At 42.1% G+C, this 27,875-nt stretch overlaps 1 protein-coding gene across 2 annotated transcripts; it reads right to left on the reverse strand.

The window, feature by feature from the left end:
• Positions 1-278: 278 nt before the first annotated feature.
• Positions 279-27,735, reverse strand: tax1bp1b (Tax1 (human T-cell leukemia virus type I) binding protein 1b). 2 transcript variants are annotated; one of them, XM_015974971.3, is made up of 18 exons: positions 27,608-27,735; positions 23,157-23,350; positions 12,347-12,449; positions 11,729-11,919; positions 11,481-11,639; positions 10,531-10,679; positions 10,323-10,413; positions 9,479-9,664; positions 9,133-9,384; positions 8,831-9,001; positions 4,326-4,398; positions 3,973-4,091; positions 3,761-3,886; positions 3,143-3,229; positions 2,530-2,725; positions 2,299-2,447; positions 1,431-1,516; positions 279-1,215 (listed from the first exon to the last, which is right to left on the reverse strand). In XM_015974971.3, the coding sequence occupies exons 2-18, from the start codon at positions 23,331-23,333 to the stop codon at positions 1,017-1,019; spliced, it is 2,514 nt and encodes an 837-aa protein (XP_015830457.2). In that variant the 5' UTR covers positions 23,334-23,350; positions 27,608-27,735; the 3' UTR covers positions 279-1,016. The 2 variants fall into 2 exon arrangements, with proteins under 2 accessions (XP_015830457.2, XP_015830456.2); XM_015974970.3 differs by having other exon boundaries at positions 2,299-2,450.
• Between the last annotated feature and the right edge of the window lie 140 nt (positions 27,736-27,875).

A 27,875-nucleotide genomic window follows, 5' to 3' on the forward strand; every position in this document is an offset into this window, starting at 1 on the left:
TGCTGTCCTACAGAAACGAGTGTATGACTCAGAGGGGAGGGAACCTGTGCCATTGGGTGAAAACCTTTACATGAGTCGTCTGCGTGGAACCTCTGGAAGGGTGTACAGAGAATGTACGGTCACATTAGAAGTGCATTAAATGTTTTTGTGTTTCTGTCAAACAAAAATAGATGTTGTACTGTATTTCTTCATAAAGCTGCTTCATGTAAAGTTTTGTTATATTTTACAATAAAAGTTTATCTGTTCCTTCGACTCCTGTTTAATAAATCAGACACAAATCAATGTCAGAGACTTTATTAGTTCATTTAGAGACACGAAACCCACTAAATTAATGAAGCTATTTGAATGAAATCATTTATGACGGTAAAAGAAAACAAAAAGGAGATCTGAAAGAAGCTCAGCATGCACTGCTTAGCTGATGAAATGAAGAAACTTAAGAGACGATCAAAACAAAAACCTAAAGGAAACCGAACCAAAAGTTACCCACAGGACAGACACATCGAGTCCGTCTTTAAATCTTCTAAAATAGATGAAGTTCTTCTGTATGATGGTGTAGATATAGTCGCTGAGGGTTCCTCCCACCGCGGCTGCTTTCTACTGACTGGTACAGCAAAGCAAAGAGGGAAGCATCTGTATGTTTTAGACGTACGTTTGGTAAACACTCATCTTTTTCCCTGATTAGTTTCATCCTGTAGTCTAACAGATCTGTGAGAACCAAGTCAGTTTTAAATCATTAAAATATATTTCTGCATGAACAAGTCTTGACCTTCCAAATCTAAATAAAGAGAAATCTCTGAACAAAAATGTTTTGTTAACTGATACCCAAGCCCTGCAATACACACTGATTTATAAACGTCATCTCGACGTGGATCTCCAAGTAAAGTAAGAGAGCATAAAGTCAGAATTGTCCTTAAAAGAGGATCTTCACACCATTACATGCAGAAGAGGATTTAAGGTGAATTATTCCAGTGGCTAACAGAAAGATGGCAGAGCCGATGTGCTGACTTTTCTTTCTGTTAGTCAAAGTTGAGCAGGTGGCCGTCAAAGTGAGTGAGAACGTGGTTCTCGAAGACCTTCTGGTCGCAGTCCAGCGGGAACTGCTCGCTGCACATGGGGCAGATTTTCCAGTGGCTCTCCACGTGCTCCTCGAACTTGCTCTGGTCATAGTTGGGCGGGAAGATGACCTCACAGAGAGGACATCGCTTCATGTCCATGCTGCAACACACGGGGGTGGGGCATGTCATTAACGGAAAGCAGAGAGAGCACTCGTATTAAAGGTGGTAGTGGAATGATCCGGGCCAACCAGAGGGTGGGCGGCCTGCTGCTCACATCATCCCAACAAACTAGTGTGTGCTGTCCCGATGCACATGCTGAGCAGCAGCAGGGCACGGCTTTGTGTGTGTGTGTGTGTGTGTTGGGAGCGGTGTTACCTGGGATCAAAGCAAAAAGCGTTCTGTCCATCATTGACAAATGAGCTACGGGTTTGTGACGCTGTGGGCTGCTCAGTGGTGTTGACCTGGAAGAGAACCACACAAATACTTTCAGGAGAGTTAAAACAAACTAAAGAATCCGTTCTAGAGTTGATTCTCAACATGTAACAGTTGCCTTTTTGTCATCGTTGGAAAAGCACAGCTGCCTGGGTGCCAGAAAGAACCATAATGAGTGAGTGAGTGAGTGAGTGAGTGAGTGAGTGAGTGAGTGAGTGAGTGAGTGAGTGAGTGAGCGAGCGAGCGAGCGTGTGAGTGAGCGAGTGTGTGAGTGAGTGAGTGAGTGAAAAGGTAAACGGGGAAAGCCGGTTTGTTTCAGATCCAGGTGTGTGGCTGAATGAGACAATCACCATGGTAACAGACTAAACTAAACCTGCGTGGTTTCCCTGGTTACCGTCCACCTGGTTCTTCACTTTTTAAACAATCCATGTGATGTCGAGGCAGAATTGATTGCTCATGCCTTCAGCAGGAGAGGAGCTCTGATTTCCATCAGAGCAAACTTTGCACCTCTTCCTGTTGGCCGAGCACAACCTAACGACAAGCCTGTCTTTGTATTTTAAATACTTGAAAACAAAAATGTACAGGATAACTATATTCATGTTCAATAAAAGTGTGATAATGCAAAGAAAACGTCGTCTGGAGGCTTCACTGACTTCATGCTGAAACAGACAACTTCTAAATATCGACATGGCAGCCGGTGAACGGGGGAAGAAATCCCTGTCGAGTTATATTTTACAGGCCAGCTTTCCTGAGCAGTGGGACGAGGGGGCGAAGGACTAATGAAGAGTAAATCTGAGAGCAGGAGGCTTACGTTGTTGTTTTCCTCTGGCTCATCGTGGCCTTCTGGCCGGCTGTGGTTGCGTGTGGGTTGGATACAGACCACGTTGCTGTCCCAGGAGGGCGGGCCCACGGGGGGCAGCTTGAGCGACTGATTGTCTGGGAACTCCTCCTCTGTCTCATCTACTGAGAAAAAATTGAAAACATCTGTAAATAAAAAAAGTGAATATAGAGATCTGATTTGTTCATCTTCCCTTATTTTTACCTTTGGAGTCTGAGATGGAGTAAGGGTTTCCAAAGTGCAGCTTACTGGGGCTCTGAGAAACCAGCAGAGGGGTGGGGGTGTCCTGGGTGTAAGGGACAGGATACTGAAGGACTAAAGGCACAACGGGCTGCAGATCCTCCAAACTGGTTCTCTCACTGGCCCCCTGATCACCCTTCCCGCTGCTCCTCTGGAGCTCCTAGAGGACCAGAGCAAAACGTTACAACAGGCCGCCTTTATGAGCACGTCTGCTACGAGAAGCCGTGTATGGCTGCTTGTCGTCACAGCCAGCCAGCAGCTTCTGCTGGGACTTTTCACACAATCAATTTAATTAATGCCTCAATGAAAAGCAAAAAGTCTCACTTTTAAATAACTTTGTTTTATTGATGTTATTTGAAGTTAATTCAGTAAAAACCTCAAATAGTGTGACTTCACCCCTGAGAACGGCACCAGCATCAACTAAAACTAAGTGGTCCGAAGTCATGGAGAACTTCACTTCTACAATTAGAGGCGTGTGAAACACAGGGCAGGCTGAGAGGGAAAATGGCAGGAGTGTGGAGTAACTCAGGGACATTTTAGACAAGTCTTTAAAAGAGAAAATAAAGCCGTCACTAACCCCCTCCAGTTTTTCTTTCTCCTTCACAACAAGGGCAAGAGTGTCCTTCAGCTCCTTCAGCTCCCGTCCTTTCTCAGCTACCTGGCTCTGCAGCAAACAGACACAAAAACAGAGGAATGGGAAAACGGTTTCTAACCAAGTCTTCAGACGTATCGTGCCGCTGATTGAAAACTGTGTGCCTGAAATACAGTCGGAGCTTGGGGTAACTGATCCCAGCCATAAACGGCTTCCTTTTAGCAAAAGTCTGATTTATGCACAATACGGCTCAAAGCAAAACAACCTGTTTGAATTCCTGCTGAGACATTAAGCAAATATCCGCCTGACCTGAGCCAAGCCCAGCATTAGCTGCACATCTAGAGAGGACTCCTCCAAGCCGAGCTTTACTCGTCTCCAGTCTGACATAAACAGCAGTAAAAGGTCAACATGCAGACAGGCCTGCTCATAAACAACACTGTCAGAGTAGCTGTGTTCAAGAGGAGATAGCATCAAAGTCCCCATCCCTGAGCTAGAGCAGCCCTACTCGCTGGTAAAAACACTCAGACAGAGCTGCTTTGAAGATACCAGAACGTTGCCATCAGCCTGAGCTAAGCTAAGCGTCAGCACACCGGCTGCTCCCACCTTGTAACGATCTTCTGCTTCTGCCAGCTGCAGCTTCAGATTCTCATTAGTCTTCAGCTGCTCCTTGAACTTCAGCTCCAACTTGGCCAATTCATCAGCAAACATGCCACTACGCTCCTTTTCCTCCTACAGAAGGACAGGCGTTGAGCGTTTAGTTTGACACATTTTCACTCTGAACTAAATGAACAAAAATCTATTTTTTAAAGTCTTACAAACAGCATCTGCTTGCACTTTCTGTACTTGTCATTCCTGTCAGAAGCCTCTCTGCTGATCCCCTTTAGCTTCTCCTGGATGATAGCTTCCAACATGGGATCAGCCGAACCTGGACTGCCTGTAAAATCAGGCGTAAACAGCTGAAGCAGCCACATTATGTTCAGTTTCTCAATTAAAACATTTCATAAGTGATTTTAAATAAACAAAATCTGTGAAAATACCAAACATAACAAACTCAGCGAATAGCAACCCAAATTATCGTTATTATAATTCTGAGGCTTTTAGGTAACTCTCACAGATGCTCGGATCTGAAATTGATAATTCATTCCTGATGATCAGACTGAGCTGATACCTGGCACGGATGTGTCTGGACTTCCTGATGCTGGCACTGCCGTGGTCACTGGTGCTGCACTTCTCTTCAGGTCCTGCCCAAAAAACAAAACAGCAGCAAAAGAGAAAAGACATCAAAATCACTTAGAACATATAGAATTCTTCAGAAAACAGAGGACGGCTGGAGCCCTCAAAGTGAGAAAAAAAGTTTTAATGGATGCAAACGAGATACTAACATTTCGACACTTATTTGGTCTTCATCAGAGTAACATCAGAGTTGGTTACTCTGATGTTACCCTGATGTTACGCCGATGTTACTCTGATGTTACCCTGATGTTACGCTGATGTTACCCTGACGTTACCCCAACGTTACCCCGATGTTACTCTGACATTACTCCGATGTTATCTGATGTAACCTGATGTTACTCTGATGTTACCCTGATGTTACTCTGATGTTACCCTGATGTTACCCTGACATTACTCCGATGTTACCCCACCGTTACTCTGACGTTACTCTGAAGTTACCTGATGCTACCATGATGTTACCCTGATGTTACTCCGATGTTACCTGATGTTACTTGATGTTACCTGATGTAACAATGATATTACTTTGATGTTACCTGAAGTTACTCTGATGTTACTCTGTTATTTGATGTTACTCTGAAGTTACCCTGACGTTACCCCGACGTTACTCTGACATTACTCCGATGTTATCTGATGTAACCTGATGTTAATCTGTTGTTACTCTGATGTTACTCTGATATTGCCAGATGTTACTCTGTTACTCGATGTTACTCTGATGTTACTCTGATGTTATCTGATGTTAACTGATGTTACCCTGATGTTACTCTGATTTTACCCTGATGTTACGCTGATGGAGGGTTGTCACAGTGTGAAAATTTTACCTCACGGTTATTGTGACCAAAAGTATCATGGTTTTCGGTATTATTGTGGTATTTTTTTAAACATGTTACATTTTCAGATAACTACATAAACCCTGTATATCAGGAAAATATTGTCCTCAGTTTGTGTCTAAATTTTGCCTAAAATGTGTTATTTTGTAATTATGTTATTTGTTTACATTTTTCCCCTTTAGTCTTTAAAATACCAATATTTGCCCATAACTTCTTATTTGTTGTCTGTTTGATGTCATCATTTTAAAAATATTAGACCAGATGATACTCAGTACTCAAGCAGCCTTCTAATCAGATACTTTTTTACCCTTACTTGAGTAATAAACCCTATATCAGGAAAATATTGTCCTCGGTTTGTGTCCTTCCAGTGAGCTTTGCAGATGTGGGAAAATGTCATCAGGCGGTAATCATTGTTAAATTCATAATTATTCTTGGAGAGAGACCAACTCTTATCTGCCCCTGGGAGCCCCGTAATGCATAGCGTCATTTCAACATGGGGGTGTCCGTGACACGGTTTATATGCAGGTAGCGGCGCTGCGGCTGCTTTATATAGCGACTTGTTGCATTCTCCCTCAACCCAAATCCTCGGATCAGGCATTTTAGCTAAAACGCTAACGTTAACTTGCCTCGCGTTGACTGTAGAGTTGTGGGTGATGGTCACGCAGATGTGTCATGAGATTTGAAGCGTTCCTGCCTTTCACAAACACTTTTTCTGCACGTGCTGCAAAAAGGATAGCCGTCTTCTATAAACTGTCCCTCGGCATTCTTCAAATATCCAAAAAATGCCCGTACTTCCCACTTTGTCTTCTTTAAAGGATAATAAATGTCCTGAACGCTGCCGTCTCCTCCTTTGGCCATTATTTCAGCTTTAGCTTCAAGAAGGTTTTGGTTGTAAACAACAAAGCGCGCATGTGCCGCCAGCAACTTCAGCAGATGATACGGTGGCTGGTAAGGGTCACCGCGCCTACACCTCAGCCGCGGTAAACCCACCGAGATAATATAGTTTTTTAAAAACAAGACGTTATTATTATTGTCAACTTTTTTACCGGGGTTTACCGCTACACCGATTACCGTGACAACCCTACTCTGATGTTACCCTGATGTTACGCTGATGTTACCCCGACGTTACTCTGACGTTACTGTGAAGTTACCTGATGTTACTCTGATGTTACTCTGATGTTACCCTGATGTTACCCTGATGTTACTCCGATGTTACCTGATGTTACTCTGATGTTACCTAATGTTACTCTGATATTACTCGGATGCAACCTGATGTTACTCTGATGTTACTCCGATGTTATCTGATGTTACTCTGATGTTGCCTCATGTTACCTGATGTTACCCTGATGTTACTCTCATGTAACTCTGATGTTACCTTGATGTTACTCTGATGTTACCCTGATGTTACCTGATGTTACCCTGGTGTTACCGTGATGTTACTCTGATGTTACCCTGACGTTACCCCGATGTTACTCTGACATTACTCCGATGTTATGTGATGTTACTCTGATGTTACCCCGACATTACTCAGACATTACTGTGAAGTTACCTGATGTTACCCTGATGTTACTCTGATGTTACCCTGATGTAACTCCGATGTTATCTGATGTTACTCCGATGTTACCCTGATGTTACCTAATGTTACTCTGATATTACTCTGATGTAACATGATGTTACTCTGATATTACCCCGAAGTTATCTGATGTTACTCTGTTACCTGATGTTACTCTGATGTTACCTGATGTTACTCTGATGTTACCTGATGTTGCCCTCATGTTACCTGATGTTACTCTCATGTAACTCTGATGTTAACTTGATGTTACTCTGATGTTACCTGATGTTACTCTGATGTTACCCTGACGTTACCCTAACGTTACCCCGATGTTACTCTGACATTACTCTGATGTTATCTGATGTAACCTGATGTTACCGTGACGTTACTCTGATGTTACCAGATGTAACCCCCAAATTCCACTACCTCCGCTCCGCTGCGCTCCGCTCCGACACGAAAGCCGGAGCAACATCGGTCCCGTTGTAGTCAATCAGAGCAATTCCACTACTGCGGCCGTGCTCCGGCAGTGCGGCGCCGTGCGCCGCCCTCTGTTCCGGCGTCCGGCAAAAATAGAATCGATCCTATTTTTGCCGGACGCCGAAGCACCTCCGCAGTAAATGGACAGAAATCACAACCGTCCAACAGGAAAAGGAGCAAGCACAATTTCCGTTTTTCACAATACATCGATAAACAAAAGGCGTTTTTTGTTTCATATGCACAGGTTTAACAACTTTTAACAACTATCAGTGGCGGCTGAAGTTTAAATGCACAAAAGTAAGCCATAAATACAGTTTCCACTATCAAAGTAGTCACACTTTGTTGATCCAAACACTGCTGATCTCTCAACACAAATGATGGGCAGATTAAACAGTTCATTTCGATGCTTCTCCCAAACAACGGGTGTTTGGATCTAACTTCCGCGTTTATTGCTCGGACTGTATCGCAAGATCTCGAAAATCCTGCGCATGCTTATTTGCCCACCTCAGGTCTCCGCACCGGAGCGGAGCCGTTGTAGAGCGGGTAGCAGTAAAAATTGAGTTCGGAAGCGAGCGGCTGCGGAGGGCGGGGGCGGAGGTAGTGGAATTTGGGGGTTACTCTGTCACCTGATGTTACTCTGTTACCCAAATAATACCCTGATGTTACTCTGATGTGACCCTGACGTTACTCCGATGTTACCCTGACGTTACTCTGATGTTACCCTGATGTTTTTGATGTTACTCTGATGTTACTCCGATGTTATCTGATGTTACCTGATGTTACTCTGATGTTACCCTGATGTTACCCTGATGTTACTTGATGTTAGCTGATGTAACACTGATATTACTCTGTTACCTGATGTTACCTGAAGTTACTCTGATGTTACTTTGATGTTATCTGATGTTACCCTTATGTTACTCTGATGTTGCCCTGACGTTACCCCGATGTTACTCTGACGTTACTCCGATGTTACCCTGATGTTACTCTGATATTACCAGATGTTACTCCGATGTTACCCTGATGTTACCCTGATATTACTCTGATGTTACTCAATGTTACTCCGATTTTACCCTGATGTTACTCTGATGTTACCCTGATGTTACTCTGATGCTACCCTGATATTACTCTGATGTTATCTGATGTTACACCGATGTTACGATGATGTTACCCCGACGTTACTGTGAAGTTACCTGATGTTACCTAATGTTACTCTGATATTACTCTGATGTAAACTGATGTTACTCCGATGTTATCTGATGTTACTCTGATGTTGCTCTCATGTTACCTGATGTTACTCTCACGTAACTGATGTTACCTTGATGTTACTCTGATGTTACTCTAATGTAACTCTGATGTTACCCTGATGTTACTCTGATGTTACTCTGATGTTACTACTCCAGCATTCTGATTGTTCATTGGCTTGCTGAGCACCGATTAGTGAGTGGATGACGCACAGGACGTCCTGCTTTTGATTATATAATTCTTGAAAACATCATTTGCAGAAACATTAAATCTAGCGAGTCCTGCTCTTTGCCTTTAATGAGCACGAGTGAAGAGCACTGTCTGGTTTCTGGCAGAACCTACCCCTTGCTGTTCAGAAAGTCTGACCACTTGCTTTTGCAGTCGCTGGCATTCCTTGTATTTTTCCTTGTAGTGTTCTGCAGCCATGTGCAGCCGCAGCTTTAGGTCCTCCACCTCTCTCTGCAGCTCTGCTACAACAGCCGGGTCTGTGGCGGTTTCTTCCTCCACTTTGGCCTGTTTATGTAAACGCAGAACAGATTGGACACAAACATCAACACTCTGATTTAAAACTCTGCTATCACTATAAATAAGCAGAATAATTTGCGACTAGAAGTTGTCAGCTCTGCTTTAATTGCCATCCTCACTGCTTCTGTCTTGGCTTCATCCTCCATCTGCTCCACCAGGACCTCCAGGCGGACACACTGGGCCTGAGCTTCCTCTTTGGCCTTACGGAGGGCATCCGCCTCCAGTTTCATGTGGTACAGCTCAGACATGGTGCGGTCTCGTGTACTGGAGGCATCCCTCAGCTCAGCAGCCAGCAGAGCGGACTGCTGCTGGTTGGCCTGGAGCTGCTCTTCCTTTTGCCGTAGCTGCTCCTTCAGGACCTTCATGTCTCCCTGTCACAGGCACATACTTCAGGTCATATGTTTCATTCATTTAATCTCTGTGAATGCTTAGGTGTTGTAGTGTAACATGTAAAGCTGTTTATACCAGAGGGGAAACTTTGGACAGGATCTCTCGGTGCTGTTTCTCCTTCTCTGTGAGGCACGTCTGCAGGCGGCCCACCTCCTCTTTAAACTGTGCAATGGTGTTTTCCTTGTTAACATCCACAGATTTCAACATCTGCAGCTCGGCACTCAGCTTCGTGTTCTCCAGCTCTCGGTTCTTCAGGTGAATCTGACGATGATCAAAGACAGATTTGCGCGGCCCACACAGGGGGCAGTAAAACACAAGATGAGTTTATAAGACAAACTTTTTGCCTCATTTATATTGAGACCATGTATCAAAGAGCATATTAAAACAAGACCATTAAAATAAATGTTGCATGACCTCAATCACAAAGCAGAGATTAAGATAGGCCTATAAAGTTGTCCTTTAGCAACAGTCCTCGTGTGATGGCACAAGTTAAATTAGATATGAGGGTTTTTAGCTCCATTTCTGTGGTGACAGTACAGTATGTGGCACTCCCACTTCCTGTGCAGCACCCACCACAACACCAGACACAAAAACAGCAGACGGAGTAAAGCTCAGCCTGAAATGTTCCCAAACACAAAGCAATGCTGAAAACAGACAAACAGGAAGAAAAAAGTTGACTGTTTCTAAGTTTGGTGATTCTAAAATAATAAAAACAAAGTGGTCATTTGCTTGGATTGTAAATCTCACCAGCGCTACGGCTAAAACAAACCGGTTCAAACTTTATTCACTAGTTTTTTTCCTGAAAGACGAAATAATTTATCTTTAAATTAGATTTAGAACCCAACATTTTGAAAGCTCAAGTAGGAACAAGTCTTCTCAGCACTAGCATTTATTAACGGAGTAACAAAAACCACTTCACCTTGTAAAGCTCCTTCTCATCTTTCTCATTCTTGAGGTGAGAGTCGAGAGCGTCCTTCTCCAACATGAGTTTCTTTACTCTGTCTTTAAGACTAAACAAAACATTTTCAAACATCCCATTACTCACATATGTCAGTGCCAATAATTATTTTACAATTACAATAAATATGACCAAAACATATCATTGAGTCACATTTGAAATAACTCGCCTATCCAACTCCGTTTCCTTTTGAAGGCCTTTCTGTGTGACTCCAATCAGATCCTCCTCCAGCTGTACTATCCTGGCTGTGGCCTCCTCCAGTTTCCTCTTGACATCCTCCTTCTCCTCCTGCACAGCCTGGGATGCATGCTGCACCTCCTGCACACACACAACCAAACAAAGTATGGCTGAATGCTTCAGCTTGTTTGTTATATAAATAACCATGACTGTAATTTGTGCCAAGACCAATGTGAACCTACAGAATAAATCCTAAAATTAGAGCAAACTTTTGTTTCAAGCAGGTAAAATTTTGAAAACGTCTGGAAAACACGTGAAAAGCATAAAACGTCATAGTCGCTAAACTGAAAGTTATGACTCTAAGTGGAGTTTTGAACTCTGAAGATGACATTAAAAAAGAAAAACAAAATAAAAAATGTTACAGTTTGCTTATGGGAGGAAATTTGGATTCTTTATATTCACAACACATAAAAGAAGTCTTATAAAAGTGAAGTCATAAAATTAACAGCCACAAACGCTGTAATCATATTTTCATCTGCAAAACCAGCAGATTTATGACACAGGAGCGGGCAAGATGAATTATTACTGACAATGCCTTCAAGACTTAATGTTGCGCTATAAAAGGGGAATTTCGACTTTGATAATGTAGACATTTATATTTGTCAGAGCGTGATTTACTCTTCCAGGGAAACGGGAGTCTGAGGCAGTGTGGGAGTTTGGACAGCTTCACTAGGGGGTGCTAAAAGACCGCATGAGTACGACGGTCTGAACATGTTCAAGGAAAAGGAGAACATCTCATAAATGACTGATTTAAGCCTCTGCTGCCAATTTAAAACAATACTTTTATGATGCTAAACCATTTAAGACGATATTTTGGTTCAACTCAGTAGATGAGATGGTTTAGAACAGTCGAGTTTCCCTGCCAACCCAGCTTGAGCTTACTTGGTTCTCTCGTTTCAGCTGAGCACAGATCTCCTTCTCTCGCTCACAGCCCTTCTGCAGGCTCTCCTTCTCCGCTTCCAGCTGTTCCTTCTCCTGCTGCAGGAGGGCCATGTTTCTGAGGAGTTCATCCTTCTCTTTTTGAGCTTCTTCCACCTTCTGCTGCTCAAAAACAAAACCAGTAAGGATAAACTAATCGACTCTCATACATTTTTATTATTTACAGCAAGGAAAAAGTGAAGATGAAGTACCTCAAGGAAACCAGCCTTGGTGGTGACTACAAGGATGTCAGAGTTGCATTCATCCTCAACAGTGAGCAGCTCATCCTCAGAGGGGCTGTTGGCACGGAACTGGAAAGGTGTGCTAGCCCCTCGGATCTCCCCTTTGTGGGTCACATAACAAAACTGGTAGAACTCGCCGTCGTCGTTGGGAACGTAGTACCCTGGGGAGAGGAAAACATTAGGTCAATAATCTTAATGCCGGACAGAGCTTAGGAAACTAACACACCTACCCACAGGTAAAACTAGGAAATGCTGATCACACACTACCTAAGATCACATTAAGTTCAGATACGAGGAAGTGACAGCCTGTAATGACCTCGGGTTTCAAAAATGAAAAAACACAACTCAAACACATTTTTCCTCCATTTAACTCACTTTAAATTATTTCCATATAAAAAGTGGCATTAAAATAAAAACACAAACTCAGGTGTAGCCGACACCAACACGTAGATCTGGGGGTAGTGGGGTAGTGGGACAGTTCTCCATATCCACCAGCTGAGTCTGAAACTTTTACAGTCTTCTGAACAGCTCTCTTATGTGCGGTTATTAAAAGGTGTTGGAGTTATAGAAGCGATGGTATGATCTTACCCTGAAACACCACCGTTCTGTTGGCCGTGGTGCCTTCCACGTAGTTTTCCGGGAGAGGTGACCACAGGAATGTGTAATAGTCTCTTGCTGTGCTCCAACCAACCTGTGACACATTGAGGGGAATCTATTAAACCAGATGCTCCAACCACATCAGCGTACTATAATAATAACAAAGGACCAACAGGGAGATTTTAGAGAATCTACATTGTGTCACTTCCAACATATGTCACACTGGAGAACTGAGTTATTGGATTTAGAAATGCTGCAATATTACTGTAGAAACATGTCTTTGTCCTAGAAAAAAAACTAAGATTGTCATCTTGCACCCACCCCCTGGCCAGTGGCCCGGCCCTCATCGTCAACAAGCCCAACCGTGGAAATGTGGCAACAACTCACGTTCAGCAGAAAGAAAATAGGTGAACATTTTATCCACAGGCCACTTGGAAATGAAAACCAAAATGTGATTATATATATTTTATGTGTCACTAACTGATGTTGTGTGTGTGTGTGGGGGGGGGGGGGGGGGGCATCCACTACTTTGGACCTGTGCCATAAAACTGTCAAAAGAAATCAGCATCACATTGAGTGGGCTGCTTTCTGGGGTTCTCTCGCACGCACGCACGCACACACACACACACACACAGGTTATATTTAGTTTGTTCTTCTCTCTTTCTGAACAGTTTGTTTCCTCAGCTGTGCACAAACAGCCTGCAGCCAGAATGCTGTGAGTGTTCAGCAGAGCTACCATAGAGGGCCCCCCCCCCCCCCCCCCCCCAATTGTTAGCAGTGCTTCCAGCCTCCAGCAGTTAAGAACAGGAAGCAATTAAAACATGTGCCTAGTTAGTGAGTGTCGTTACTAAAGGCTAGCCCTTACCAGTCCACTCATTAGAGTTGCCGACGTGGTGTTTGGTGAAAACTGAGAGGAACTTAAAGCCCTCTGGTGAATAAATAAGAGAACAGCACAGAGACAGGGTGTACGACACCCTAAAGAACGCTCAGATTTATCAATGAAAAACAATGCTCTCAGTGAAGTGTCTTTAGTTTTAGGGCAAGGTTTGCTGCTAGAAAGCTGTGAGAATATTGCTGCAGGAAGTGATGTATTCACGTGCCAGTCGGAATGCATGGATTCAGGAGTGAGTTGGTATTGAACCACTGAGAGGCTGTACTCAGACACAGTTTAATTATAAAGCTGAGCTTGCTTCCTCTCAAGTCACACACTCAATCTGGCGCAACAGACTTTCATGAAGCAGAGCGTTGCTCACACATCACAGCACAGTAAATGTTCCAACACCAGCAGCCAAAGTTGCATTTTACTAAAACAAAACATTCTTCCTTATTTGTGTATCATCAGTTACACATTTGGTCTATGTTCATTTATTCAGTCAGATTTTCTACCAAATAAACATCATTTGGTAAACAGTTGGAACAAAACTTTTAATTCCAATATGTAATCACAATTCATCTTGATGGTAAGTCACAATTTAGCCAACAGAACCACGCTCTTTTACTTCTTAAGGAGGTTAAAGAACAACTTTCAATTGGAAACTGCTCTTTGAGCTTCTATATAGTTTATGAAACATTGTTGGGGCTAACAATGGCCCAGGAGCCCCGATAAACGGCCCAAACAAACCAGGGTATAAGCTTTTCTCAGATTAAAATGTTTCTCAGTGACTTTTACAACTTTACTAATTTGCATAGGAAAGCAGGTCGAAGATGGAACAAAGTTTTTGGTACATTAGACACACCAAGCAGCCTTTATTCAACAAGGTAAACGTGGTTTTGAAATTCTAGGACTCTTTAAAGGGATTGGCCAGACTCTTCATGTAGGAATTCAGTTTAACTACACTTTCTATAAAAAATAAAACCGGATTACATTTTTCATTTTGTTAAGCAATTTTGTTATAAATCATTACAGAAAAACAAAATTCTTTCCCCTAAATACTGAAAACTGTTCTGTGCTTACATCTCACAGGGCAGCTGCTGCAGATAATGCCATGTGATTAGCTGTATTTTGTTCAACTTTGTGCTCTCAACAATGACAGAGAACTGTATTTACAGCTGCAGCAACAAGTCTGAGCCATGTGTCGAAGTCCTATATGCATTTTTAACTAGCATAGCAACATTAAAGTCATAAAACTGTTTTTGAGAAGAAACATAGTGAGCTGAAGCACAACACTAGCTTCCTGCAATGACCATTAGCACAGCTGACTACAAAGGCTGATCAGCAATATTCACTTAATGGTTTAATCTAAAATAATAATCTACATATTGCAACTACAAATCCATCTGGAACCGCTACCCTTCGTGCCCTTTTGGATTACAGCCAAAACTAGATGAGCTAACGAGTGGCCACAGCACCGCCTTCAGAAGAAGTTATTACATTAAACATATAGATGTATATATACATCTATATACATATGTGTATATACAGGGCATGCAGAATTATTAGGCAAATGCGTATTTTGTCCACCTCATCCTCTTCATGCATGTTGTCTTACTCCAAGCTGTATAGGCTCGAAAGCCTACTACCAATTAAGCATATTGGGTGATGTGCATCTCTGTAATGAGAAGGGGTGTGGTCTAATGACATCTATACCCTATATCAGGTGTGCATAATTATTAGGCAACTTCCTTTCCTTTGGCAAAATGGGTCATAAGAAGGACTTGACAGGCTCAGAAAAGTAAAAAATAGTGAGATATCTTGCAGAGGATGCAGCAGTCTTAAAATTGCAAAGCTTCTGAAGCGTGATCATCGAACAATCAAGCGTTTCATTCAAAATAGTCAACAGGGTCGCAAGAAGCGTGTGGACAAACCAAGGCACAAAATAACTGCCCATGAAGTGAGAAAAGTCAAGCGTGCAGCTGCCAAGATGCCACTTGCCACCAGTTTGGCCGTATTTCAGAGCTGCAACATCACCGGAGTGCCCAAAAGCACAAGGTGTGCAATACTCAGAGACATGGCCAAGGTAAGAAAGGCTGAAAGACGACCACCACTGAACAAGACACACAAGCTGAAATGTCAAGACTGGGCCAAGAAATACCATACCATACAATACCATCTTTATTTATAAAGCACATTTAAAAACGGCATGGCAGCCGACCAAAGTGCTGTACAGAATAAAAAGTAAAAACACAATATAAAACAATACACGGTCAACAATAAAATGCACAACAAGGCAGATAATTAAAGTCAATAAAAAGACACATAATAAAATAATAAAAGTCAGGGATTTATCTCAAGACTGATTTTTCTAAGGTTTTATGGACTGATGAAATGAGAGTGAGCCTTGATGGGCCAGATGGATGGGCCCGTGGCTGGACTGGTAAAGGGCAGAGAGCTCCAGTCCGACTCAGACGCCAGCAAGGTGGAGGTGGAGTACTGGTTTGGGCTGGTATCATCAAAGATGAGCTTGTGGGGCCTTTTCGGGTTGAGGATGGAGTCAAGCTCAACTCCCAGTCCTACTGCCAGTTTCTGGAAGACACCTTCTTCAAGCAGTGGTACAGGAAGAAGTCTGCATCCTTCAAGGAAAACATGATTTTCATGCAGGACAATGCTCCATCACACGCGTCCAAGTACTCCACAGCGTGGCTGGCAAGAAAGGGTATTAAAGAAGAAAAACTAATGACATGGCCTCATTGTTCACCTGATCTGAACCCCATTGAGAACCTGTGGTCCATCATCAAATGTGAGATTTACAAGGAGGGAAAACGGTACACCTCTCTGAACAGTGTCTGGGAGCCTGTGGTTGCTGCTGCACGCAATGTTGATGGTGAACAGATCATAACACTGACAGAATCCATGGATGGCAGGCTTTTGAGTGTCCTTGGAAAGAAAGGTGGCTATATTGGTCACTGATTTGTTTTTGTATTGTTTTTGAATGTCAGAAATGTTTATTTATGAATGTAGAGATGTTATATTGGTTTCACTGGTAAAAAATAAATAATTGAAATGGGTATATATTTGTTTTTTGTTAAGTTGCCTAATAATTATGCACAGTAATAGTCACCTGCACACACAGACATCTCCCTAAAATAGCTAAAACTACAAACTAACTAAAAACTACTTCCAAAAACATTCAGCTTTGATATTAATGAGTTTTTTGGGTTCATTGAGAACATGGTTGTTGTTCAATAATAAAATTATTCCTCAAAAATACAACTTGCCTAATAATTCTGCACTCCCTGTATATATATATATATGTATATATACATATATATATATATATATACACATATGTATATATACATATATATATATATATATATATATATATATATATATATATATACACACACACACACATATATATATATATATATATATATAAATATACATATATGTATTTACATATATGTATATATACATATATATATATATACATATACATATATATACATATATACACATATATATACATATATATATATATATATACATACATATATATATATATATATACATACACAACGGTAAAACTGGCAGCACATTGTTTTACTTTTCTGTAGATTATTGAATTATAGTTTCTTTCTTTCTTTCTTTCTTTCTTTCTTTCACACTGAGAAATCACATAATCACATAATCAAATCATAAGCTACATCTGACTTGATGAAAACTTGTCCTCTGCTATAATGTTAACACAGATAAACCGGACTTGGGGACTGTGTGCTCTAGCTGTACTCTAGTACTGTGTACTCTAGCTCCCCGTGAGATGTCGCCAGCTGCCCAGGGCTTAGACCGGGAACAATTTTGTATTTTTTGTCACGGTACTCAAAAACATCAGATTTTCTTAAAAATTCAGCAGTGAAAATCCAAAAACCTTTTACATCTGAGGTTTGAATACTTTTTTTACACATGCCATTAAAAGGAATTCTGCCTCTGGGCATTCAGTTTAATGTTATTACTTCTAGTGCTTCCAAAAGTTGGAGTCAGGACCTCAATATTGTGAACTAGCAAAACTTGAATGCATTTTTGGCAACAGCTAGAGCCAATTTAGTGTGCAGATTATCTAGGCTTGTCTATCACTGCTATCAACAGTGGTTGGAGACAAACAGCTCATCTGCCAGCAATCGCAAAACGAATGAAATGATTTAAAATCCAAAGCGACACATTTTTCAAACCACTTGCTTAGAAACAACATTTTTTAAATGTGACAAGTAGTAGATGTCTTCCTTGATGCCATACGCAATACTTGCTAAACTGGAGTGCTAGAGTTCAAATGGCCTCCAGGTAATACTTGAACAGCCTCTACTAACCTAAGATGACCTTTCCAAGGTCTCAAGAATACTCTTAACTGCATTAGTTCCTGCTATTTCAGCTGTTAACTTTACTTTTTCTCTAAGTGTTTTTGTCCCCAGAAGAAGCTACAACGATGTTCTGCTGAGCTGTGGTGGCCTCATGGAGGGGGCCATCGTCTAGCACACTGCTGCTAACCACTTAAACATTCTCCCTCTCCGGATAATAACTTTTTACTCTCTTTGACATTGGATGTGCTACTACTAGTTTACCCGTTTAATTATAGTTTCACTAGGATAAATACAATAAAGTTTATCTGTCACCAAATAGAATATTTGCTAAGAAATAACAATGAATGTGTGTGTGTGTGTGTGTGTGTGTGTGTGTGTGTGTGTGTGTGTGTGTGTGTGTGTGTGTGTGTGTGTGTGTGTGTGTGTGTGTGTGCGTGTGGCGTGGCGTGGCGTGCCGTGCGTGCGTGTGTGTTGTGGTACATGGCTGCTTATACTGAGCCAAGATCCTCTGGAGGTTTCTTCCTGTTATAAGGGAGTTTTCCTCTCCACTGTCGCTGCATGCTTGCTTAGTATGAGGATTGCTGTAAAGTCTCCAACACGAGTCAGTGACTCAGTGCAACCTGCTGGGTTCCTTCCATAGGAAACTTTTTACTGATTGGCTCAATGAACCGAACTGCATTGGAATGTTACTATGTGAAGTGCCTTGAGATGACTCTTGTCGTGATTTGGCGCTTTATAAATAAACTTGAATTGTACTGAAAAAAAATTCAGAATATGTATTTATATATACAGTTACGTAGAAAAAGAGTAGATAAAAATTAAAGAACCAACTAGGGCTGAAACGAATACTCGAATAATTCGATAAAAAAATAGTCGACTTTTATTTTGTAAATCTTTGTTTATGTACACTTATGTACTAACTTATACAATCTCCTTCCGGTATGACCGTGACAACGTTGATCACAGCACCTTAATTAACAGACTTTGTGGCTTGGTGGGGATCTCTGGAACTGTTCTAGACTGGTTTAGATCGTACCTTTCTAACAGAAGTTACAGTGTCTGTAGAAACCAAATCATGTCAGATTCTACTGATCTGTTCTGTGGGGCACCCCAAGGCTCTGTTTTGGGTCCACTCTTGTTTCTAATGTACATTCACCCTCATGGACAGATAATTGATTATTTTCATAATGCCTCTTATCACCTATATGCAGATGACATTCAGCTGTACTGCTCCTTTAAGGATTCTGGGTTCTATAAACTGAATTACTAGAGTGTCTATCAGCTATCACCAGCTGGATAGAAGATAACTTCCTTCAGTTAAACTCTGAAAAGCATGACTGATCATTGCCCCTGAGAGCATGGTTCCCCTGATTAGCCAAAAACGTGATCATTTATCTTCTGCCATCAAGTCAAACTGAAAGAATTTGAGTGTTGTTTCTGACCAATCAATGTCTCTTGATGGCCACTCAAAAACGTTGGTCCGAAACAGTTTTTATCACTTAAGAAATATCTCCAAACTGCAAAGGTTGGTGTCAAAACTTGAAATGGTTCTCCATGCCTTTATCTCCTCCCGTCTAGATTACTGTAACACACTTTTCACGTTTTAACAAAAAAGCCCTTGACCGCCTTCAGTTGGTCCAAAACTCTGCAGCGAGGCTCCTAACTGGAGCAAACTGAAGAGCACACATCACTCCTGATGTCTCTGCACTGGTTACCCGTTAACTTTAGAGTTCATTTTAAGAATCACGGCTATAACTTTCAATGCTCTACATGGTCAAGCTCCTCCCTATATTACTGAAATGTTAAAGCCTTATGCTCCAACCTGAGCCCTCAGGTCCACCCACCAGAACCTTCTAGAAGTTCCAAAGACCAGAAACAAAAGTTGAGATGATCGCTCCTTCCAGACTGTTGCACCTTGACTTTGGAATGATCTTCCTTTATCCTTACGCAGCACTGACACTCTGGACACTTTTAAAACAGCTAAAGACCCTTTTATTTAAAGCTGCTTTGACCTAAATCATTAATTTTCTTATTTTTTTATTTTATTTTATTTTTTATTTACCGTGTCCTGTCTGGCTGTGAAGCAAGCAGAATTGATGTCTGAATGCTGGTATCAAGCCTTACAGATTTACTCTCAGGTGGAGCATTTAAGCGTCTGCTTTTAATGTCACGCCTGATACTTAAAACTTTATTGTTATTGTTTTTGAATGCTTTGTAATTCCGACCAGACACAGAGACAGAGGTGAAAGAGAAAGGAAAAGAAAATGTGGGGAGAGGGGGGGGGGGGGGGGGGTTCCACAAAAATAAACAATAATGAACAAGAGTCTGCTTCTAGACCTGCAGAAAAAGACAAAAAAAAAGCAAAAGGACAAAAAAAGTGGGACACAGCAACAATACAACAAGATCTAGCCATCACTGCGTCAATTTGATGAAGAAAATATATAATCAACATTGCTTAACTGAAGAATCACGATAATAAATCACAGTGCATTAAGTGCCCACCACAGTCTTAAGACCTGTGTTTAACGTTCCCAAGCCCATACTTTTGAGAGCACCATGTGAGCACCCGTGTGTGTACACGCGCTTGTTTATTTAAGGTTTATCTATAGGAGCGCCCAACAGAGAGTGCGAGGGACCACAGATCTGCCCCCCAAAGATGCGCAGGAGACGGGGGGAGCTCCAAGTCCCAGAGATCCAGGTGCTGCCCCAGAACACAGGAACCCCAAGGAGACTGCAACCAGGAAGGCTCCCCCCCCCCCCGGGGGGCCACAACCAGCAGCCGGCAGAGTCCCGGGAGACATCAGCGGCAAGCCCACAGGCCCGCCCGCAGCCTCCCACCCCCTAGCCGGGCGAGCCCGGGACCCAGCGACCCGGGACCCAGGGACGACCACCCCCGCCGGGGACCCAGCAGAGCCCAGGGACCCAGACCCCACCAGGCAGCCACCGGGATCTATCAAGCAGATGCCTGAATCTTAAACCCCCAGACCCGGTTGCCACGAACACTCAGGCAAACCATGGCACAACCCCTCACACCAGGTGTGGTAGGGGGAGGGGGGACAAAGATCTATATCATCAAGAGAGGTTCCAGGAGAGGGGAGGAGTCAAAGGCCCCACCTGACATATACAATCATACACAAACACAGTCACACACTCCCTCCCTCATGCTCACACATGCACATACAACCCAAGACTTACAAAAATGCACGCCGGACACCCACTCATGCTCCCCATACACACCCTATTCACTCTGGTCCCGGTACTGCTGCACATTAGGTACAACCATCACCGGTAACCAGAGTTTGACCCTTTCTGCTGGGGTGCTGATGAGCAGGCTCCCCCGCCCAACGCTGAGCACAGCAACCCACCACCCCAGACCCCAACCAGACGGCCAGATCTCCCTCCTAGCCTCCAGCCCCAGGAAGCCAAGCAACAACAGAGGTGGCTCCATTATAGTGTTGTGTGATCATGAGGTGTATTCCATGGCTGTGGTGAGTGGGCAGTGCGGGCATCATCCGGCCTATGCCAGCTGATGCCACCGCACCACCCCACTTACACCCTCAGCCCTCGGTGTCTAAGTGCGGTTTAAAATTGGAAGAGGGCACCGGCACCCGGGAGGAGGCTGAGATATCCCCCTGCCAAATGCCGTTGAATGTGCTCACTCCCAAGGCCCTAAGTGTGTGTTTGTGTGGAATGTCGTCGGTGGAAGTGTATAAGGTGCAAATAAAATTGGGGGGCAGGTTGCCACAGGAATGCGGAAATGGGGTCCATACCCGCACTCCCTGACTTGCCCACTTGCCCCAGCAGAATATCTATGCCCATTCCCACATTTGCACAACTTCCAGAATATATGACATGGGAAATCCAGGTAAAGTTGGGTCCTCCCCCTCCCCTGTGATGGAACGGCAGAGGAGCCAAGGTCTACCTGAGGCCCCCGAACCCGGGCCAGGCACTGTTGCATGTTCCTGCCTTCTTCCCGGCAGCATACATGTCAGGACCCGACCCCCAAGGCCCCGCCCAGATCCCCACACAGGGCCGGCCATCCCGGCCAACAGCAGTACGTCCCCAGCACAAAGCATCCCAGTTTCAGGCATCAGCTATGGATCTAAGACAAGGTGTGTGCTGTAGAGTTTAAATGAAGATAAACTGAGTATCGCCAGTATGCTAACTGAGACTGAGAAATGTTTAGCTGGTACCTCTAAAAGGCAACAAGTGTTTTTTTTTTCTCCATGTTTTATTGCAAGTCAGTATGAGAATTAGACTAAAATGTTTGAAGAAGGAATGATCTTTTGTATAGCACCTCTCTAGATAAAAGTCACTAAGCACTTGCTTGCTTGTCGGCTTTGGTTTTGCATGCGTTTTTTTTTTTCAAGTATTTTATTTGTAACGTTGGAATTCTTATCTTTATTGCAAAAAAATTTATAACAGTAAATGTATAACAGTTTGGGAGTTAGTTTGTTTTATTGTTAGAAAAACAACCCTAGTTGTTAGCTGGAAAACAAAATGTATTTTCTCTATATTTCAGGAATCAGCATCATTTGACAGACTGGGCCAGAAAATCCATCCTTCTCAGCTGAACATGCTTCTGAGTTAAAGACTGCAAATGAAAAGGAACTGAATAAAATAAATGTTGTTATATAAATATACTGGTTGACTCATTTTTCACAACTAGTACAGCTCTGTTTACATTTTTACCGCATTTTCAAGTAAACAAAGGATTATCCAATTATTTCATTAATGAACAACTATAATAATCGATAGCTGCAGCCCTAGAACCAACCAGTGTAAAAAGAGCATATTTGCAAAATGAAAATTGTTTACTTCCATTTCAACAAATGAAATAAAGAAAACATGTGCAAGAGCTTTACAGGGAGTGAAATAAAGGCGTGTGTGTAAAATATGTACTACAAGACCCCAACTTTTATTTGGCATCCTTCCACAATTGAATGGAATCAAATAGTTGCTCTTAATAAGCTGCAGTAGTTTGACCAAGAGAAAATAGTGAACAATGTTTAGAACTTCAAATCAATGCTGATGTGTAACTTACCTTCTGGTGACACTTAAAAATAAATAGACTTTTAACGACTTTTTCTCAACAACTAAGATGGACTTCAGCCTTAGCATGAGTAATGATAAACTCTAATTTCTTTGGTTCCATCTTTAGACAAAGACCAAACACAAGGAGCCAAATCAAGCAGGAAGAGATGTGAACAGAGCTGTAAGTTTGTGTTTTTGTAACAATCGTCAGCCTATCTACACTTTCATCTGTTCTCTGGTAGATAAAACCATGCAGGTGGAGAAGAGACTAGCTAAACTTCAGACGAGGCCAAAATAAATTACTGCCACCGTATTGGGTTTAATGTGCCCCCTGTAACGAGATCCATGTGGGACACTTAAACGTGTGCTTGGGTCAAAATGCTCCACTCCTCTTGCCAAGCCTCTTGCCTTTTCCTTTTGCAGTATGAAAATCCTGAGCAGAGATTTACTTATTTCATGTTGCAACTAGCCAATATAAGATTTACCTTCTATGGTAGTCACAGAACTAAGGTAGGTTTACATTTCATAATACCTTAAATATGCCAACCCAGTCCTTTGGATGTGGTTTGATGAACTTTGTCAGGGTATAGTGACACTCCAGTGCAGCATGAGGAAGGTAACTCTTCCCCACATTCTGGAAGATGACATGTGCAAAGTTTGACGTGTCCATGTTTCTGCTCAATGAGGTTCTGTCCAGGTACAAATCCATCAATTTTTCAGCAGTGCCTAGACAGTGAGAAAGAAAAATGAAAAAATTAACAATGATATCCTGTGACTGGTCCACAGTTATTATAAGCTTTAGATTTTACAAAAGGCACTTCTCAGACCAAAAAGACAACATTGTGAGAATGCATTTTTAAACCTTAATGTGTAGAATGACTGTATCTAACTTTCAGTGATCTAACAGTTCATCTACATCTACTCGCTTCAATGCAACTAATGTATGGCTAATGACACCGAAGTGACTGTTTCACTCCTGTTCCATAAGTTTGACATCTGTTGCCAGTTACAGCTCAGCAATAGAAGTTTCCGGATGACAAGGAAAGATGAGTCATACACAGTAAGTTGATAATAAATACATTTCCCCGTAATATCAAGTCGTTGGTAATTGAAAAAGTAGCTTGAGACATTTTTAGAGCCGATTACAACAAAGTCAGTTATCAAACTGTGTCCTATCTTGTATCATGGCGCTAGTGCACATGTGGGCACCTTTATGCTTAAACATGGTGTTCATTATGGACAATTCATGATGAGCACAGAAGTCCAATAACAAAACACCACTTGAATTCATATTTGGGGGGGGGGGGGTCCCTTCAAACCACACGTCTCCAGATCTCATTGTTGTTGCCCATGTGAGTGTTGAAGTCTCCAAGGTGAACAAGGGAGTTACCAGATGGAGTGCTCTCCAGCACCCCTCCAAGGACTCCAGCGAAGATGGATAGTGTGATCTGCAGTTTGGTGCATAAGTTCAAGCAACCGTCAAGACCCGTCCCCTCACTCATTGGTGGAGGCAGGCTACCCTCTCATTCACCGGGACACACCCCAACGTATATGCACCAAGACTGGCTGCCACAAGTATGCCCACCACTGCTAGGCGCTTCTCAGTGGGGGCAACTCCAGAGTAGTAACATGTCCAGCTCCTTTCAAGGAAACTGGTTCCAGATCCAGAGTCATGCATCAAGGTGAGTCCGACTATATCTAGTCAGAACCTCTCAGCCTCTCACACCAGCTCAGGCTCTTTCCTCACCAGAGAGGTGACATTCTATGTACCAACTGCCACCTTCTGTAGTCGAGGATCAAAGCGCCTTTGGCCATCTACCATCTCACATGGCCCTTCCCACGAGCGGTGAGCCCATGGGAAAGAAGACCCACATCTCCTCTTCAGGCTGTACCTAGGGTTGCAGGTATTAACTGGTTTTACTATTAACCACGGTTAACCCCCCTGTAAAAAACAGGTCCAACATGGCCTATAAAAAGCAAAAAGACAATAACGTGACCTGCACGGATAAAACAAAAGTGAAACTTGAATGCACACACACTAAGTGCAAACACTAATGATTAATTGTATCCCGCTACATTACAGCGTTAATAAAAGTGCTCCTCTTCAATGAGTTTGTTACGTGCACGTCTCAGCAAGCTAACGGCCTGACCGAGGCCATTGTGAGCATGTTGGCCACGAGACTCCTGTCCATGGTCGGCGATCAAAGTTTCAAAGAAACGATCAAGCAGTTATTTCACCACAATGATGAAAAAGAAACATGAACAAACATGTGTGTGTGTTTATGTTTCTCTCTGGACACAAGTAAAACAAATACTAGAATTTAATGCATTTTATGATTAAATAAAAATGTTGCTGACTGAGCAATCAAGAACTACTTTCTTTGTGCTAAATTTTAACTTTCTTTATTTGGTATAACAGAATTAATAATTTGGTGAATAAACTAACTTTAAAGATATCGGCCAGAGGCAAAATTCCTTTAACGGGCATGTGTAAAGAAGTATTAAAACCTCAGATGAAAAAGGTTTTCGGATTTTCACGGCTGGAATTGTAAGAAAATCTGATGTTTTTTACCAGAGCAGGAAAAACAGAAACTAACTTCCGGTCTCAGCCCTGGACAGCTGGTGACGTTTCACAAGGAGATCTGCTGAAACAGCTGTAGTTAACAACGCCTGACTCCGGTGTTTCTGCGTTAGCGTTATAGCAGAAAACAACGCGGCCAGATGTAGCTTCTGAAGCCTCTGCTAGTCGGTCAGATTTGTTTTTTCTCTGGGATAGGGCCACGAGAACGGATATTGGATTACCTGAGACGTTCAACCGAACTCCGACCCCGCCAGCTGTTTATCACTACCAGAGGTGCAGACATGTTTTGGACCGTTTGACTCAGAAGACCTGCGACCCGATTTGGACACCTGGGGATGATTCTATTCATCTTCAGAACCGAAATCAGTCCAGTTAGTTAACTTTTATATTTTACTGCTCATTTCTGTGCTTCACCAGGAGCTCTAAGCTGAAGAGTTGTCAGCTGGTCTTAGCTCCACCATCCGTCTTATTATAATTCAATAATCTACAGAAAAATAAAATAATGTGCTGCCAGTTTTACCGCTGTGTGTATTTATTGATATGACTCTGGAAAATATTTAACTGATAGTTTACCAGAATAAATCTTCCTGATGCTGGAGGAACTCGCTAGCTCAGTTCGTCGTTTGCACTAATCCAGGATAGCACGGAGGTTCTACCGGTCCCAGGAGGATCTATTGTTGAAATATGGGGATCATGTTTTAGATTATATCTGTGTGTGTGTGTGTGTGTGTGTGTGTGTGTGTGTGTGTGTGTGTGTGTGTGTGTGTGTGTGTGTGTGTGTGTGTGTGTGTGTGTGTGTGTGTGTGTGTGTGAGCTAACACGGTTAGCAGTGTTCCTGCAGTCATGCTAACAGGACTCGTCTGGAGTCCAGAAGTAGCGGTGCGGTTCTAGATGGATTTATAGGTGTAGGTTATTATTGCAGATTAGACCGATGTCAATTAAAAATGTGTGTAGGACACGGACATATAACCCATATGTCCCAGACCATTAGCTGCAGCTGTGAACGCAATTTTCTGTAATAATTAAAAGCACGAATGTAAACAAAATATAGCTATTCACCATACTAGCAACAGCAGCTACCCTGTTTTATTTCTTGGAGTGACGTATGCGAAACACAGTTCTTCACTGTCTGGAGGAGAGAATTTTGATTTTCTGTAATGATTTATGACAAAAATCCTTAACAAAATGAAAAACGGAACCCAGTTCATATTTATATAGATGGTAAAGTGTAATTATACTGAATTTCTACCATTTTAATGCCGAGCCTTTAATATATTTTATCTTTACGGTAAAGCAGACCCTCAGAGCTGCATTTCCTGAGTTAAGATTGGAAGATGGAGCCCTTCAACCATGCCACCATGCCTCTTGTGAACACAAGTCATTTTTGGTTTTAGGTGCCTACCTCCATCTGACTGTAGCATTTGTATTAACATGTTACAGTTAATTAAAAGTTGTCTGATAAGCTACCATCCTGTCTTTATAATTAGATGGCACATAACTTATCACATTTCAAACTAGAAGCTAATGATGGGTATAATAGAGAATCCTGGTGCAAAAAGCTTTACTTTTATGAATGACACGATTAGTTGACTAATCGTCAACATAACTGCCATTAGTCAACTATTAAAATAGTCATTTGTGGCAGCCCTATTATGTTCTGTTGTTTCTGTAACAAAAACACGTATTTGTCGAAGTTACACGTTATCCATATCCATTAGTTGTTAGTGCTTTATTGTTTTTCTCAGTTTTTTTCTGTTGCGTCACGAATAATTGTTTGTCACTCAAGATATATCTAGTCTATTGTCTCTTAGCTTTTACTTACATATTCAGTAATGTTCATTCACATAATAAATGTTTCTGCAGCAAAGGCTTGACGCTTTAATCATGCCTCTTAACGTAGCAATCAGGTATATTCACTGGCACAGAAACACCTCCTGCATATAATAACGAGAAGGGCTTGTCTCGAAAACTGACTAACGTACTACAATAAAAAAAAATAATGAAAAAAGAACACTAAACAGAGTTTTACATCAGGTGGGAGTTTCCATTTTAGCCTCAACTGACTTTTGTATTCGACGCAATAGGCCCTTGAAAGAAAATGTAGCCACAGCTAGCTAGCGTTAGCTACATACTTAGACAACCATATTACCCATTAATGACATAGTAAACATGAGCTTCAAAGAAAACTTAACTATCGAGAAACATGTTAACCGCAGACCATGTTTCGTCATCTAAGGTTACACGCAGTCAACAGCACAGCTATCAGCTGAGAACAAGGTTATAGCTAACGTAAACAGTTCGCAGTGGCCTGTGCAGACCTGCTTTCTAGACGAGTATCAAGAAGATAGAGATAATAAAAGTTGTATTTATCGAAATATTTAAATAATGTACACTGAACATACCTGGATGTCATGTTAACCAGCGGCTAAAATCCAGATGTATCATAAGCACAATTGTTGACGCAGTTCAGTGGTTTCCCCTGTACTTTTCCTGGAATAATAACAACACTGCGTCATTTCCGGAAAGGGCCTGGTTTAGTAAACATACGCCAGTGTACTGAGATCAGCACACAGCAGTATGTGATCCAAACGCTGTTAGGCAAAATGTAGATGCATATTTAAAACACGTGCGAAATTTTTAATAATTTTGGGGTGAGTTGAGGTTTGTTTT

Source organism: Nothobranchius furzeri, chromosome 17 (genome assembly GCF_043380555.1).
Source record: "Nothobranchius furzeri strain GRZ-AD chromosome 17, NfurGRZ-RIMD1, whole genome shotgun sequence".
In the NCBI taxonomy this organism is placed as follows: domain Eukaryota; kingdom Metazoa; phylum Chordata; class Actinopteri; order Cyprinodontiformes; family Nothobranchiidae; genus Nothobranchius; species Nothobranchius furzeri.

Coding starts and splice junctions, on each gene's coding strand:
- tax1bp1b (XM_015974970.3), bottom strand. CDS start 23,333: ATGGATTTGTACCTGGACAGAACCTCATTGAGCAGAAACATGGACACG. Junction 11,920..12,346: donor CAGAACGGTGGTGTTTCAGG/GTAAGATCATAC, acceptor TCCTCTCCCCAG/GGTACTACGTTCCCAACGAC. Junction 9,385..9,478: donor TGTCCAAAGTTTCCCCTCTG/GTATAAACAGCT, acceptor TGCCTGTGACAG/GGAGACATGAAGGTCCTGAA.